The sequence below is a fragment of the Trachinotus anak genome, unplaced genomic scaffold (genome assembly GCF_046630095.1).
Source record: "Trachinotus anak isolate AG129_WGS33_773 ecotype Australia unplaced genomic scaffold, CSIRO_AGI_Tana_v1 ptg000011l, whole genome shotgun sequence".
In the NCBI taxonomy this organism is placed as follows: domain Eukaryota; kingdom Metazoa; phylum Chordata; class Actinopteri; order Carangiformes; family Carangidae; genus Trachinotus; species Trachinotus anak.
Window position 1 is genome coordinate 16,377,117 of NW_027273862.1, and position 14,623 is coordinate 16,391,739.

Here is a 14,623-nt window from a genome sequence, read left to right on the forward strand (position 1 = left end):
GAGGTTTCCCTCATTTAGCCTACACAAGAGGTATAGTGAGGCAAATTATGTTCAGACTTTGGCATGGTGCATAGAAGTACTCAAGTACTCTGTTGGGGTGGGGGTGGGGTTGGTGACAGGGTTTGATCCCTATACAGCAAGTGTTTTTGCTGTGTCCTTTCATTTTGAGTTTCTCCTGAGACAGGTTTCTTCAACCCTGTAATGCCTGACCCCAGAAATAATGGACAGAAAATTCTGATTTCTTGAATCTGGAACCTTTATTTGGCCCTTTCACAAAATTTGAAAAAAAAAAAAAATTACAAAAAATTATTTGCATATAGGTTTTTCCAAATTTTATACATGATTTTACTACATACTAAAATGCAAAAAGAAATGTAATTATAACTTGCTTCAACAGATTAAGTGTTCATGTTAGAATATTACTAAAAATTTCAAAGAAAATGTTACTGGAAAATTGTAAAAATCACAGTTTTCTTTACCTTGATCCAGTGAGTTGGGAACTATCTGAAGGTGGCCAACCTGGATTGTCCCATGTACTGTGTTTGAATTGTTGTAGTGATAAAGGGATCCACCAGGGGTTGGAAGACAAGTATCAGATTGGACACAAGAGGGTTTTGAGTGAAGTTTTTACCATAAGGTGATGCAATAATAGGTCTCAGAAATGCTTGTATCAAATTTGATGCATTTGGCATTATAGGGTTAAAGACTTTGCCAAATATATACATACTAAAATGTCGCTGCATGGGATGAAATCCAGACTTGACATAAAAAGTATTGTGTGAATCATTGTATCTGCCACCATTATCTTTTTGGATGGTTACTTCACCTATCAGTAGAAAACATATGCTTCACAGGCCCCCCTATCAGCACAGGAGGAGGCACATTTAAAACTTCTATCCAGTTGTATAGCACAGCAGCAGATGGCATCACTACTTATTATTACCCTGAGTAAAAATGTAAAATTGCTCAATTAAAAATTTGATTTTGACGCATCACTTCAATTAAATCCCCAAATTCCTTTTTTTTATTGCTTGGAAAATTATTATCATTATCAAAAACAAACATAATGTTACTAAATGTTATACATGTCCACATAAAAGACGCCTTATGCCAATGGAAACGAAAAAACCTTTGGGGGGGAAAATCTTATATGCGCACTTACAGCGCACAGTTGACAACCTTTGCAAAAATGAACCGTCTCATGATCATCAAGTGGTCGATTCTGATAGGTCGCCACTCCGGCAGACTCATTTTCATTGGTCAGTTGTCGTGGTTGAGCTTTATGGTAAAATAACACGCATGTCATTGGTCTGTTTCACATGTCTGCTGATGTGCCGGGTTAGGCCGTTTTGTAACTCGCAACGCGACAGTGTTTAGCCTTTGAGCGCTGTTTATATCGTCTCTTTTGGCTTTAGGAGTTTTCTGAGCACTGCTAGCTTTATCCGAGCAGTGTTTACATTGAACTAGACGAAGCTAGCTCCATATCCATCCACACCTGGCTAACAGAAGCTAACGTCAGCTAGCTGTTCAGTCGATATAGGTTACTCGCATTCACGTAAGAATGGGTGAGGAAATTAACGACAACCTCATCAATACAGGCAATGGATCTGCTAATAACGCCAATAGTGACGAAAACGGAGATACAGTGGGAAGCGATGTAAAATATTTCACGTTAGAGCAAATAAGATTGCACAACATGAGCAATGACACATGGCTCATCATCCATGATAAAGTATACGACATCACAGGTTTCCTCGAAGAGGTAAGAAACCCCTTCTTTCAGCTGGAGGCAACAACTCAGCTATTAATGCTGTCATAATTTCCGTTTTTGCTGTAAACCTTTGGTTACCTAATTTCGGCCAGGACTACTTCCTGAAGTCGTAAAACGTATCGCTAACGTCATGTATTGATGTCCTTGCAGCAGACTTTGCAGTCTTCATTCAAGCTGTTGCTGTCCCACTTTGTAAAGCTCGTTATTAACATCGGTATAAAGTCGTGCTCTCAAGTCACCTCAGGGTGGGACAAGGTTATGTCAAGTGACACTTGGCTAAAACCTCTAGCGACATTAATTATTAGCTATCAGGTTAGAAAGTATTCATAACCTGGATTAGCGTTGATATCGTGGATCCTCACTTTAGGAACATTTTAATGCTGTAGCTGCTTGTAGTTGTTGTTAACTACTTTATATACACAATTGGGTTGTTTGATTTATAAGAATGCATTGTATTTGTTGAAGCTGGTCATATGCTTTGCATGTAAAAACCTTATTTGCAAAGAACAATGTGTCCATGTAAAATGTGTGTGAAGTAGAATAACAGGGAAATGCTCAAGGACTGTAAGATACCTAAAACACACAGTACAATAATTGAGTTAATGTACTTTGTTACTGTAGAGTTTTCATTGCTTTTTAAACCTAAACATAGAAATGAACAGTATCACGTTTTGAGTGTGGGGGAAATGATCTGGCTCAACATTGCATTAACCCATTCTCTAATTTCAGCATCCAGGAGGTGAGGAGGTTTTGCTGGAGCAGGGTGGTGCAGATGCCACAGAAAGCTTTGAGGATGTGGGTCATTCCACAGATGCCAGGGAGATGCTTCAGCAGTACTACGTTGGCGAGCTTCACATGGTAAGAGGAAAAGACCTGGTTTCCTGCCTGTAGTACAGATGGCCACATACCTCTGTTAAATATCAAGTCATTATCATTGCATATATCTAACTTTATAAAACAGAATAACAAATTAGTGTCACCAGACACTTCACTCAAGAAAAAGGTGACCATTTGTTGCACAAAAATTTGCTCGGAGTCACAAGGTAGTGTCATGCAATAATTTGGGTTTAACTTATATCAAACTGAAAATGGTTTGTAATATCCTTTAGACAAGGGTGTCATGTGGGCATTAGTTCTGTATCCAAATCTTTTGTAAGATTGTAAACTGTGTCTCGAAGCTGTAGCCGAGACACAGTTTAAATTAGTTTTTTTTTTGTATGTCCTTCCTATGTACCATTCAGTCTCAGTATTAAGTTTTTGTAATTTCCTGTTTTTCTTCCACTCATTAAGAAATAAAATGGAAATATTGAGGGATGGTTGTCCAACTAAATTATTGCTGCACTTGGAGATCATGCCAGTAAGACAGCAAGCAATGTGAGCAAGAGGCAACTTAGTCTAATGTGTAATGAAACAAAAACTGAGCTTTTTCAGCCAAAAGAAAAATGTTATGTTGGACATTTTTTATCACTGTGATCAGATCATTAAAGTATAGGTTTTATGAAGTTAGTCTTTTTAGTACAATACTCTTTGTGTTACTACTACTACTGTGCCCCTCGACTGCAGTTCAGCAAGGAAACAGAAAGATCAAACACAGAATAAGGACTGACAATTGTGTTCACCACTTACAATGAAAGCACCTTGGGAAGGGATATCTTACTGGTCAGTATAAATAGGAATGATTACAATGAGCAAAACCTGTTTACATGTACATATAGGCAAATTATTGTTTTAAGACAGACTTAAAGATATTGTGAACCTTTCCTTTAACTGACAGTGAACACAAAGGGATCTCCTCCTTCAGCAAACAGTGACAGACAGTGAGATAAGACAACAGAAAGTTGCACATTCAAAGTTTTACATTTTCCAGCCTTGCTATTTGTTATTTAAATTGTAGTCTAAATTGGTTTGTCCTCCTCAGTATTTATCAGTGTAACATTGTATTGTGAGGTAGTAATACTGGTGAGGATAATCATACTGTGGAATTTTCATAGCTGCACATGCCTTCTCACGTTATTAGTTTTAACATAAAAGCAGTTTTGCTTAGCTCCCAGTAGTTTTTAATGGCCCCAAGTTTTATGTTGCTTTGTTAATATCTTGCTGTTCTTTTTGCAAACACACTGCTTTGCAACAATCAGTATGTAAACATGTATCATATTTTATAATTTACAAAATTATAAAGCAAAATTCTGTCACAAAATTTCATAAGACCGGGACTGATTCCTGTGACTGGAATCTTTCCAACAAGTTTTTCTTGTCAGCGTTTGATAGGAACTGGCAACACAACACATAAAACATTCAACTAATCTTTCTCAATCCAGTGGATTCAACCTTCCACAAAGGAATTCATGATTTTGTGGTTATCAGCTTTCTGGTACTTTTACCATTCCCATTTTTCTCAAATCATGAGTGCCGAATGAAATTTGAAGCAACAGTGATAATCATGCAACAATGATCCTGATGTGACTATTAACAAGAAGAACGGTTGTTGTGTGTACGTGTTTCCAAGTCCAAGTTTAGATTTAAAATTACAAATATTATCCTGGTAACACATATGAATACATTTGAGTTTTGATCATCTATGGACTACCTGAGAAACCTAATTTGTATCCTTGTTTATGAGCATGAACCATCACATTAAGACAGTTATACTAATGTATTAAATTTCTTTGTAGGATGACAGGAAAAAAGAGAACACAAAGGTAAGCTCCATTGTCTGTTTATCTGACCCATCTTAAGTGCTATAACAAAATCACTAGCATGGAATTTGTCGAGACGATAGAAAGTTTCTGGTGGGTGTCTAAATCACACATCATTTATTTTCTTTTTTTTCTGTCATAGGATGACCATGTCACAAATTCAGGAGAGTTCAGGTGAGTAGATGATTTGCTCTATGTGTATGTGTATATGTTTTTTTTTCTTTTTTTTGTTTTGTTGTTTTGTTTTTTGGGAAATAGTTTAAATAATTGATTTTCACAGATTGCTGTATTATTGATTTGTGGCTTCCACCCATTTGTCAGTTATCAGTATAAACAATGATACATTCACAAATCAAAAATGTTACTAACCATATGTAATTCATATCTGAATCTTATCATTTTGTTATTGTTGTGTTACTGTTCTGTTCATTGTAATTGCTCTGTATCAAAAAAAATGTTTTTTTTCTCCCCCCCCCAGCAGCTCCTGGACCACGTGGTTGATACCTGCTATTGCTGCAGCTGTTGTTGGTCTCATGTATCGCTACTACATATTTGAACACAAGTCCTCTTGAGTGCTGGCGTCCTGTTTTCATCTCATTCTTTTCATCTGGAGGCCTTTAAATGTTTGACCAAAACCTCCTCACACTGAGTGCACGCAATTAGGAGTTTCTGCATCCTCTGCAACAAGAAAAGGAGGGGAACAGTTTGATTAAGTACTTTTGTCCTTGTCCATCTAAATAGAGTGCACCAAATAGACAGTTGGGCAGAGACTTTATTAAATTGTCTGCCTTCAGTTTCTTTGTACCTGTTGTCATCAATGTTAAATGTGGTCTTAAACTTACAGTTTCATATGCATTTGAACCAGTTTGTATGGTCATTACCCATTTGCCTGCTCAGAAAAAGGTTTTGTTTACAACCTGAAGAACATGCACCATCATTACACAAGAAACAAGATGGAAACATTTAAGGAAATGTTAAGTATGCAGAATGGTGTTGAAATTAGGGTAATAGTTAACAGAGGCCATTCTACTTTTTACATTGAATTATGACTTCTAATGCATTTTCGTAGTTTTAATAAAGTGAGAAATGCTACTGGTCTCTAACTCACAATAGACTCTCAATTGTGAATTATTCTGTTCACCTCTCGCAGTTTCAAATCTTGGTGTCTGTTCCTTTTTGAAAATAGTGGTGAATTATATTGTATCTGATTATTTAAGGTCGCATTTGTTCTGACTTGTCTCTTTTTCTACAGCTGTGTTATCAGGCAATTGTGTAAATTTTCAGCATACCTGATTCATGCATTAATATAAATTTGTTATATGTAATAATACAATAATATTATGTTACCCATATATAATATCTGGCAGTGAATGACTGAGTGAATACCCTTGAAAGAAGAAAGTATTTGTGATTCAGTTTGAGTTTTTAAATTTTATTGTCTCTCATTATGTCATTTCTTATTTAACTGATGTTTTTTTTTTCACAACTTTGTTTCACTTTAATTAATTTTAATGCATCTTAATTGACTGTTTTGGAAGAATTACAGCTCTAAATCATTCTTTTCAGATTTTGGCAACTGTCACTGAAGGGTTTAAGTTGTATTGAAGTCTGGTGTGTGTTTCTTGTTTGGCTGATGTTGGTAAACTGTGGGACTTGCCAGTTGTCACTAGAGCCATAGTTGAGTGTCTTCACTCAACTGCACACATTTAATAATCTATTTTAGTTATGCAGCCTTTTTAAATTTTCTAGGTTTCTTTTCAGATTTTGGCAATGATAAATATGTTTCGGTTTAGGAAAGCTTTGCATAGCATTTCTAAAACCTTTGATTATTGAATATTCTGAAATAAACAATTTATTTCATATTACTATTGAAAACATTTTTCAGCAACAAAAACCCATAATATGAAATCCATTTATCACCTCTCAGTTCACAAATGTTCGAAATTTCAGAATATAATTTGCTGCTATTTTTACATGTGACTACAATATTACTTGCAGATGTCAAAATTTAGTTGACTATAACTATTTGCCATTTCTTTGCATTTTAACTGCCATTTCCTGTCATTAAAAGTCTCTTGAATAAAATTAATCTTTCAAAATGTGTAAATGACTAGCCATTAAAATGCAGTGCAAATAACATAAATGTGTGTATACGTGATATGTTTTATATGTTTATTACAGTATGGGATTATATTGTTATTATAAACAAACAGTATGTTTGTTTAGTTAACTGTCATTTGGAAATTTATTATGTGCCTTTGGCAATTGTCAGACAAATACAACAAAACATACAAACAAACCAAATGGTCTATGTACAGAACAAAAAAAACTGTTTGTGTAGTGCCAATGCTGAACTGTATGCAAACAGTCTTTTATGCAAGGCTGAGGTAAGTAATGCAACTGAGCTTATATGCAGAAAACTGCAAATCAATCATAAGTAAATTATCACAGTCAAGACCCTAAAACATCTGTAATTTGAATGCTTGAAAGATACGATTGTGAAGTACTACTTAGTAATACTATTTAAGAAAAATCCCAGACAAAGCAATATATGACTTGAAATAATTGCATTATTCGCTCATAAATTATTTAAATATGACAGATGGGTTGTAGGAGGATGGTTTGTATACTTGCAGAAATTGATAAAATAATCTAGAAAACAAAGATTTGTATTTTAGCTAGAGAGGTCAGACATAGCCTAGCCTATATTGTCTGGTCTTGATACACTTGTAATTGCTGAAAATCAGCTTCTGAACTGAGCAGCAGGTTCTTTCAAGCCAGAAGTCTGACCTCAATTATTGTTTGGGCCATTTATAAGTTTGAATGCAAAACAAGTGCAGGGTGGTTGGGGAGTCTGGAGGTCCACTTCAATTGACACCTTAAATGGCAGCAGCCCAGAAGACAAAGCCACTCACACACTCATCACTGCCAATAGATGAAGCAGATATAATGAATGGAGCTGCTGCTCTTGTGCCTCATATCCCGTGTGGTCACCACAGTTGGCTTTGTACTGTTGGGTCTGTCTCAGACAATTATGACAAAAATGACAAGGTCTTTGTATTGGTAAATAACCACCATTATGTAGTTCTCCCTTTCCTTTAAAAATTCATGAACCCAATAAGGGATAGTGTGTCATGACAGTCCTGTGCTAATATGAAAGGAAAAGAGAAATGAAAAATTTAACAGTTGGGTTTAATTTCACCCTGTGGTCCTGCTCTTGGCCACAGTAAATAAGATGGATGCTCATGCATACTTAAAAAAATGATATTAAAACTATCTGCCTAACACTGCAACACATTGGTAGGCAACAAATATATGTCATGCACTTTTCATGCTTTACAGGGAGGCAAGTGGCATAGAGCAAAATGATTAAATAATTGTTGTACTCTCCAATCCTTCTGTTAAAGATGTAATCATTGTGCCACTTAGATTCAACGAAAAAAAAAAATTAATTTGGGTAGCTGGTGTGCTTATGTACTTATACTCTGATTTGTTTTTCTTAGGTAACCATTTCGTAGTGCAATACTGACACAAACTCAATAATACTTGAGTCCTGCATATGCCTGCTCCCCCCAGCTATTTATCCCGTGGAGAGGAGCAGGAAGCAGTGATTGAAATTAAAGCCTTTCCATCTGCAACCTCCATAAGAGCCCTCACAGTGCAGAGTGCCCATGACCAGCAAACCACAGAAAGCACAAATCAACACCCATTGATTCATCCTTTTTAATCAGGTGGGACATTTTGAGAGCCAGATGCCCTCTCATTACATAAAATGATGAATTGTTTAAAAAGAATAAAGAATTTTAGTTTATCTGAAAAAGATTCCAATACTTCATTGCATACTTGTAGTGGCTTTGTTAAATGTACATCAATACCACAGTTTTACAACCAGCATGGACCAACCTTAATCATGACAAAAACAATACACATTCAATATAATAAAATGACAGCAATTCATTCTGTTGACCACCACCACAACCAGACCGAAATTGAAAATTTATTGATGTTTAAAAGGTCTCATCCTTTTTGCCATGCCATACTTAGTATAAACACAAGGTGGCACTACAACCTAAAGCTGTTAATATGTGAGAAAAAAAGGAAAAATGTACAGTATATTAAAATGGCTAATATGAGTTCTGCACCTTATCTGATATATTCATCACACAAATCAGAGGAGTTATCTCCAGATTTTCATGGGCATGGAACAGCAGTAAACATAATAAACACAATTCTGTCACACATAGTGGGACAAACATTATGTAATGGAGAAAAACAAAAACCTGACATACTGCTACTGTGATAGAGTGATATGGATAAAGATCATGTGCAGTGAGATGGTCTAAAACAGCTTTGCACTAGTTTTAAAGTACTGTTCATGAGCAACAATATTTTAAAACAGAAGCCTTTTTCTCAGTTTTTCATCCAAAGACCATTATAGCCACTGGTCATTTTACATCCGTGTCTGCCTGCTGTGGCAGCAATTATGACCAGACAGAATAATGAGCTCTTATGAGACAGCACACTGTATCTGTGGGACTATATGAAACTCTCTGATAGACATCATTCACCATGACTGAATCACTTGTCATTTCTATCAGCAGTCATCCTTAAGGAGAGCTGAGGCTGCTAATGCACAGCACTCCAATGTCCTGGGAGATCTGCACTGCAAAAATCACGAACAACTGGAAAAACACTTGTGGATACAGCAGGGATAAAGATCATCTCTGAGACAGCTGAAAAGGTGTCCTATTCATGGAATATGTATACAGTATAACAGGATAAAGGAATAACATTAAAAGCAAATTCTTTTTTTTCTTTTTTTTTCTTTTTTAGGCATGTTTGGACACTACAACAGCACCAGTCTCAGACCTTCTGTCTGCAGAGGGAATCCCAGGTGGACTGTACAGCTTTGACAAGTGCCTAAAAGGTTCACTTAAGGCTCACCTCTCACAATAAAAACATTACCGGCTTTACTCTATTCTGAAGGACTTACATCCATTAAAGCATTAAATCCACTCAAGAGATAAAGTGAGATTTTCTTTCCTATCAAGTCCTGTGACCCTTGATCTTTGCGTGATAACACATCAATATGAATTAATAAAATATAGTAATTTTAACAGTTTTCTAGCAAATGATGTCAAGTGAAAAGCTATAAAATGTATAAACCAGAATAGTTGTTGAATACTGTATGGTCCATGTGATTACACCTGCTTCATATCAAAATTTCATTAGCATCACATCACAAGTATGAAGGAAATATGTCTGTTATTGTTTCTCTCTTACCTCATTCTTTGCTTAAACTAGTTTTGTGAAACTACTTGTAGTTGCTTCACAAACAACAACAAGTTGTTGGCCTCATATATATACATAGACCTGTTGTTCTGTTGTTCATCCTCTGGTAGAAACAACACCAGACACAGAATCAATCAAATTTGTACCCATCCATTATGCAAAAGCATCATCCTCTGATGATATTTTCAATAATGTTCTTTAACTCCATACCTCTGGCTCAACCTGTTATCTAACATGGCACTGGTAGGTAGTAATTAGCATAATCAAATTCAAATTATTCATCTTAAGACATTTCACCAGATATACAAGTCAAGATACTGAACAGTGAGTTCAAACATGATCGAAATCCAATGACATGTCAAATTTTTGTGCATAGACTAACTTACAGATAGATTTTTTTTTTTTTACTTAGTTACACTACAAAGTGTAAACATTCCTCCAGCTCATAACGGCCAACAACTTTGACAATACATGTGATTCTGTTTAAATAGACTAGAAACTTTCAGTTGAATTTGTTGGTCATCTAATCTCTGGGCTGCATGCTGTTTGTTTGTGTTAGAATAATACATAGGTAATAAATTCAATTTAAGTTCCACCTTTCTGCAGGACAAAAATGCATGCACGAAACACAAGGAATTGTGCATTCCACTTCCATTTCCATGAATGAAAACAAAATAATCTAATAAGAAAATCAAATCAACAACATCTACTAGAGACATATGTACAGCATAATAAAGCAGCGATGTTCACTGGAAGCAAACTACACCATTTTGTCTGATAAGGTAGAGCAGCTCATGCTGTAACAGACTGTCAGAGCACTGAACAACTTTATGAGACTCTTCACTGTTCCTTCGACAGGTCTGTTTTGTTCTTTAGTAATGTGTTGTGCAGCAGAACATGCATGACCATGAAAATTATGATACAAATTGATCAGTAAACACTATTCACTTTAACTTAATGTGTTTTTTTTTTTACTAATTATACATTTGTAAATATTGAACTAAATGAAGATGTGATTCAAAGGCAAAATCAATAAACCAATACATTATCTAATGTTATTTGTTCATTCTCCATAATATTAGGAAACATAACTAAATGTATACATACATAGGTCATTATTAAGTGAGTAATTTTCCTCACATAATTTCCTAATAATAACATATTTAAAAAAATATATAATTTCCATGTAGATGTTATCTGGTGCTCAACACATTTAAACAATGTCTGCAAGTTTTTAGAGAGGGCAAGAATTTGCCAATGCTCAACCTTTAATGATTGTGACACCAAGCAGCAACCTAAAGACTAAAATACCTTGCATAAAATAGTTTTGAACTTCAGTTTGGATGTTTCTGGAAAACTGTACTCTTTAAATCTACACCAGCTGTCACCATGACCGGAAACTTTGTTCTGACTAAGATGACATGGGCATTAAGATCGTTGAATCCATACTGTGGTAGACGATACTGAGAGCAAGATTATGGACCTAATATCTCTACACAAGCAACCACAACCTCAGAAGTTACCCAAGTTATCTTTTGCCGGCACAAATGTGGTGACCTTTCTACAGTGTAGCTGCTTAATTACTTTCCCCTTGCATACACTGAAATGACGTGACTTAAAGGTTAACTTCTCCCAGCTGTTATATGCCAAGGTCTTCAACACACTGTTGAAACTGAGGAAGAGATAGATGGCCTCAATTCTTCAAAGTGCTTGTAATCAGATAGTGATGTCACTTCACAAATGTCTCATATGAATAAAAGTCTAAATATTAATTTCTTGTGATGAACTAATAGACTGACCTCAAATGTTTGAAGTAAAAGTTGTTGACCTCAGCGACGAGTCTTACTAAGCAACGGTGACACTGTTAAAAGACTGATTATGTAGCTGTAAGCAGAATAATAGTATGCATTTCTATGGCACAGACAAAGTTGATGGCTAACTATAAAACAACTAAAAGATGATTTAAGAGGCCGTCTCTGACAGTACATCAAATCTTGGTAACACTGTGTGCATGAGTAAAACAAAAAATCCAAATAAGTTATAAATCAAGCCTGTGATTCAGTCAACCAAAGACTATTCTTAGACTGAAAATGGATAAAAAATAAAAACAAGAAAAAACCCAAATAAGAGACTATGATTATTTCAAATACCCCCCATCATAACCTTTTCTATTAACCCATTCACATTGCAATCCATGTGAACCATTACTCAACTTCTTACCCATGATACCTTATGTAAGAATATATCAATAACTTAGCTTCAGTTGACCAGCTCAGCCAGACAATATAAGACATTACAGAGGTCAATGACCATGTATTTTACCATGCCAGTGTAGCTCTTCAGGTGCAGACATCCTAAGCTAAGGTCAACAAGGTGCAGGTGGAGGATACACTGGAAGAGTGCTCAGGGTTATTATCCAGAATCCCTGACACAAACTGTGTCAGTGTCAGGAAGTGCTGCAGAACCTGAGGGTGCCAGCCAGTTCGGGGCAAGTCCGCCACTGGAGGACGTGGTAGAATTTGTTGCAGAAGCTTCGATTTACTCAGGAGTACAAGATACAGTTGAGAAAACTGTTGGAGGTTGGCAGCCATACCACCACAAACTCAATCCACTCCGGTACACTCCTACCTGAGACTGCTGTGGAATGGAAATGGGGGACATGGGGACTAAAGTAAGGCAGATATCCACAGCATGACAACAACAGAACAACAAAAGTGGTTCACCTTTTGTTGACCTTTTTAATTAAAAGGTCACAAACAAAACAAACACAATCTAGCTATCACTGGTCTATGATCACCCTCAGATGTGAATCTTTCTCCTGAGGGCAATAACATAACAAATAACTTAACATTTATAGTCTAGATCTAAAAGTACAAAATTAACTGGTAGATTTACTGGAGTGGAAGCAACCACTTTAGAGTGTCATTTGGACAGTAGCACACTTTGAAGTTAAGACTTTCAGCTTCATTTTGCAGGGATTTTCATCCATATCAGATGAATTACAGACCTCTTTGGAAAAGGTCTTCACTTCTAAAAATATTCAGCTTTGACTCCACTTTTAGTCTTGATTACTGCAAGACAGCACATGGTTGGGGTAACTGAGAAAAAGTTAAAAAAAGAAAAGAAAAAAGTCTAAGTCATAATTGGCCCTCAATCAGTGGCCTATATCATGCCTGGTAGTATAAATAATGACAGTTATTTCTCTCAGTACAGTCACATCTAAAATTTGATGGAATAAAACCATAACCTTTAATACCAGAAATTTAACTTAAGCATAAACCACACTGCAATCTCAATAAACCCCCATTGAACTGTGTCATGTTTTCCCTGTCCACAGATTAAAAATGTGTCCCAAACAGGACGAATTAGCTACAATATTCTCTCATACAGCATGTATTGTTTGTAAACAGCAATAAAATTTGACTTTCTCCAGATGAATCCGAGCTGGTTACACTGATGTGTAAGTGAAATGCACACATCTACTTTAAATTTCTGGAGTAGTCAATCTTTTGAATGCGTAAGGTTTTCTTTTCTTAAGTGTATGCATTTAGATTTTTGGTTGTACGTTTGGATCATGACATGCACTTACTGAAAGTTGAACACCTCGGTTTTTGTTGGGTTATTTGAGTAAATATATCAGAGATATGCCAAAATGTGGTAAATATGCAGACTGGAGCCAAACAAGAGATATAAAGGTAAATGTGAACTTTTACCATGATGCTAGTGAGTTTTGGTCTGTACTGAAGTCTTAAATTTCTATTTATGTAAATATTCCAACCAACCAATAAATGACTGGCCCTTTCATGCCTTTTTAGCTCTCCCTTTAAAGCACTTTCTTTAAAGGTTTATTCCCATTGGTACTGCTTACCATTGTAGATCATAGCAGTCATGCAGGGTGTCCAGCAGGTGTAGTAGGCTGCCATCACAGGCACCGACAGGCACGAGCACTCTGGATGCCACATTGTGTCTGCCGCGACGCACGCAGTCGTATTTGCACAGTTTCAGTCTCTGCCTCTTGGCAGCGCACCACACTCTCAAGTTTGCATATGTCATCACGATGGAGCAGGGGAAAAATATAACACATGACAACCACAGGGAGTGTCCAACATTTGTGGAGTAGGATGGATTGCAGACCAGTGATGCAGTAGAAAAATGAACCCCCATAATGCAATCTGAAAATGATATTGGCAACAGTAAAACGGGAGGGAAGCACCAGGAAAATGCAGGCTTATTGTAGCCAGGGTATATATGCAGGTGGAGAAAACGGTGGGATTACAAAAGGCCACGACATGACAAAGAGCATCTGGCCAGTGTAGTCCTTTAGCAGACTCACCCAGAGATTCAAGGGCATGATCAGCAGTCCAAACAGAGAGTCTGCAGCAGTAGGAGAAAGGAGAAAGTACCTAGAGTTTCTTAACCAACCAGCCACGGAAGAAGTAATAACCAGGAGAACTGCAACATTCCCAAAGTGATCATCCCGCCCAAGGTGATTATTATGCTTACTTTGACGGACCGGTGAGCCAGCTCCTGCAGTCTCAGAGGGTCAGCACCTGACAAATTGGAGTCGTCAGAAGTTGAGAAGTTAAGTGTTGTATACATTTTTCTTCACAATGACATGAGTGCGACTTAATCATAAGTCACGTGAGGCAAAAATAGACAGATAAAGTGTATGAGCAAAGATGTGAGCTTACATCAGTTGCTGCTTGTATCCTTTCACTGCCATCGCAACAATCAGCAACACACCTGCAGCAATTAGTGTCGGGCGGTAGCCTAACAACTACAGCGGCCTCTCTCAGAAACCCACTGCAGCACTATCAGTTTATTTTACCCATGACATGATCTATCTATGATTTAAATTCATCTT

The 14,623-nt window shown here is 36.6% G+C and overlaps 2 protein-coding genes across 3 annotated transcripts; one reads left to right on the top strand and one right to left on the bottom strand.

Annotated features, from left to right (window-relative positions):
* The first annotated feature begins 1,313 nt into the window (after window positions 1-1,313).
* cyb5b (cytochrome b5 type B) lies at window positions 1,314-6,566 on the top strand. 2 transcript variants are annotated; one of them, XM_071489444.1, is made up of 5 exons: window positions 1,314-1,762; window positions 2,501-2,629; window positions 4,444-4,470; window positions 4,610-4,641; window positions 4,949-6,566. In XM_071489444.1, exons 1-5 carry the CDS (start codon window positions 1,562-1,564, stop codon window positions 5,037-5,039), a joined length of 480 nt encoding a protein of 159 aa, XP_071345545.1. In that variant the 5' UTR covers window positions 1,314-1,561; the 3' UTR covers window positions 5,040-6,566. The 2 variants fall into 2 exon arrangements, with proteins under 2 accessions (XP_071345545.1, XP_071345544.1); XM_071489443.1 differs by having other exon boundaries at window positions 1,411-1,762; window positions 4,946-6,566.
* A 3,884-nt stretch (window positions 6,567-10,450) lies between these two features.
* LOC139627872 (histamine H2 receptor) lies at window positions 10,451-14,358 on the bottom strand. Its single transcript, XM_071489032.1, is given in 7 exon segments — window positions 10,451-12,209; window positions 12,212-12,396; window positions 13,628-13,691; window positions 13,693-13,985; window positions 13,988-14,068; window positions 14,071-14,226; window positions 14,229-14,358. Coding segments are annotated over 7 exon segments (1,005 nt in total). The 3' UTR covers window positions 10,451-12,113.
* Between the last annotated feature and the right edge of the window lie 265 nt (window positions 14,359-14,623).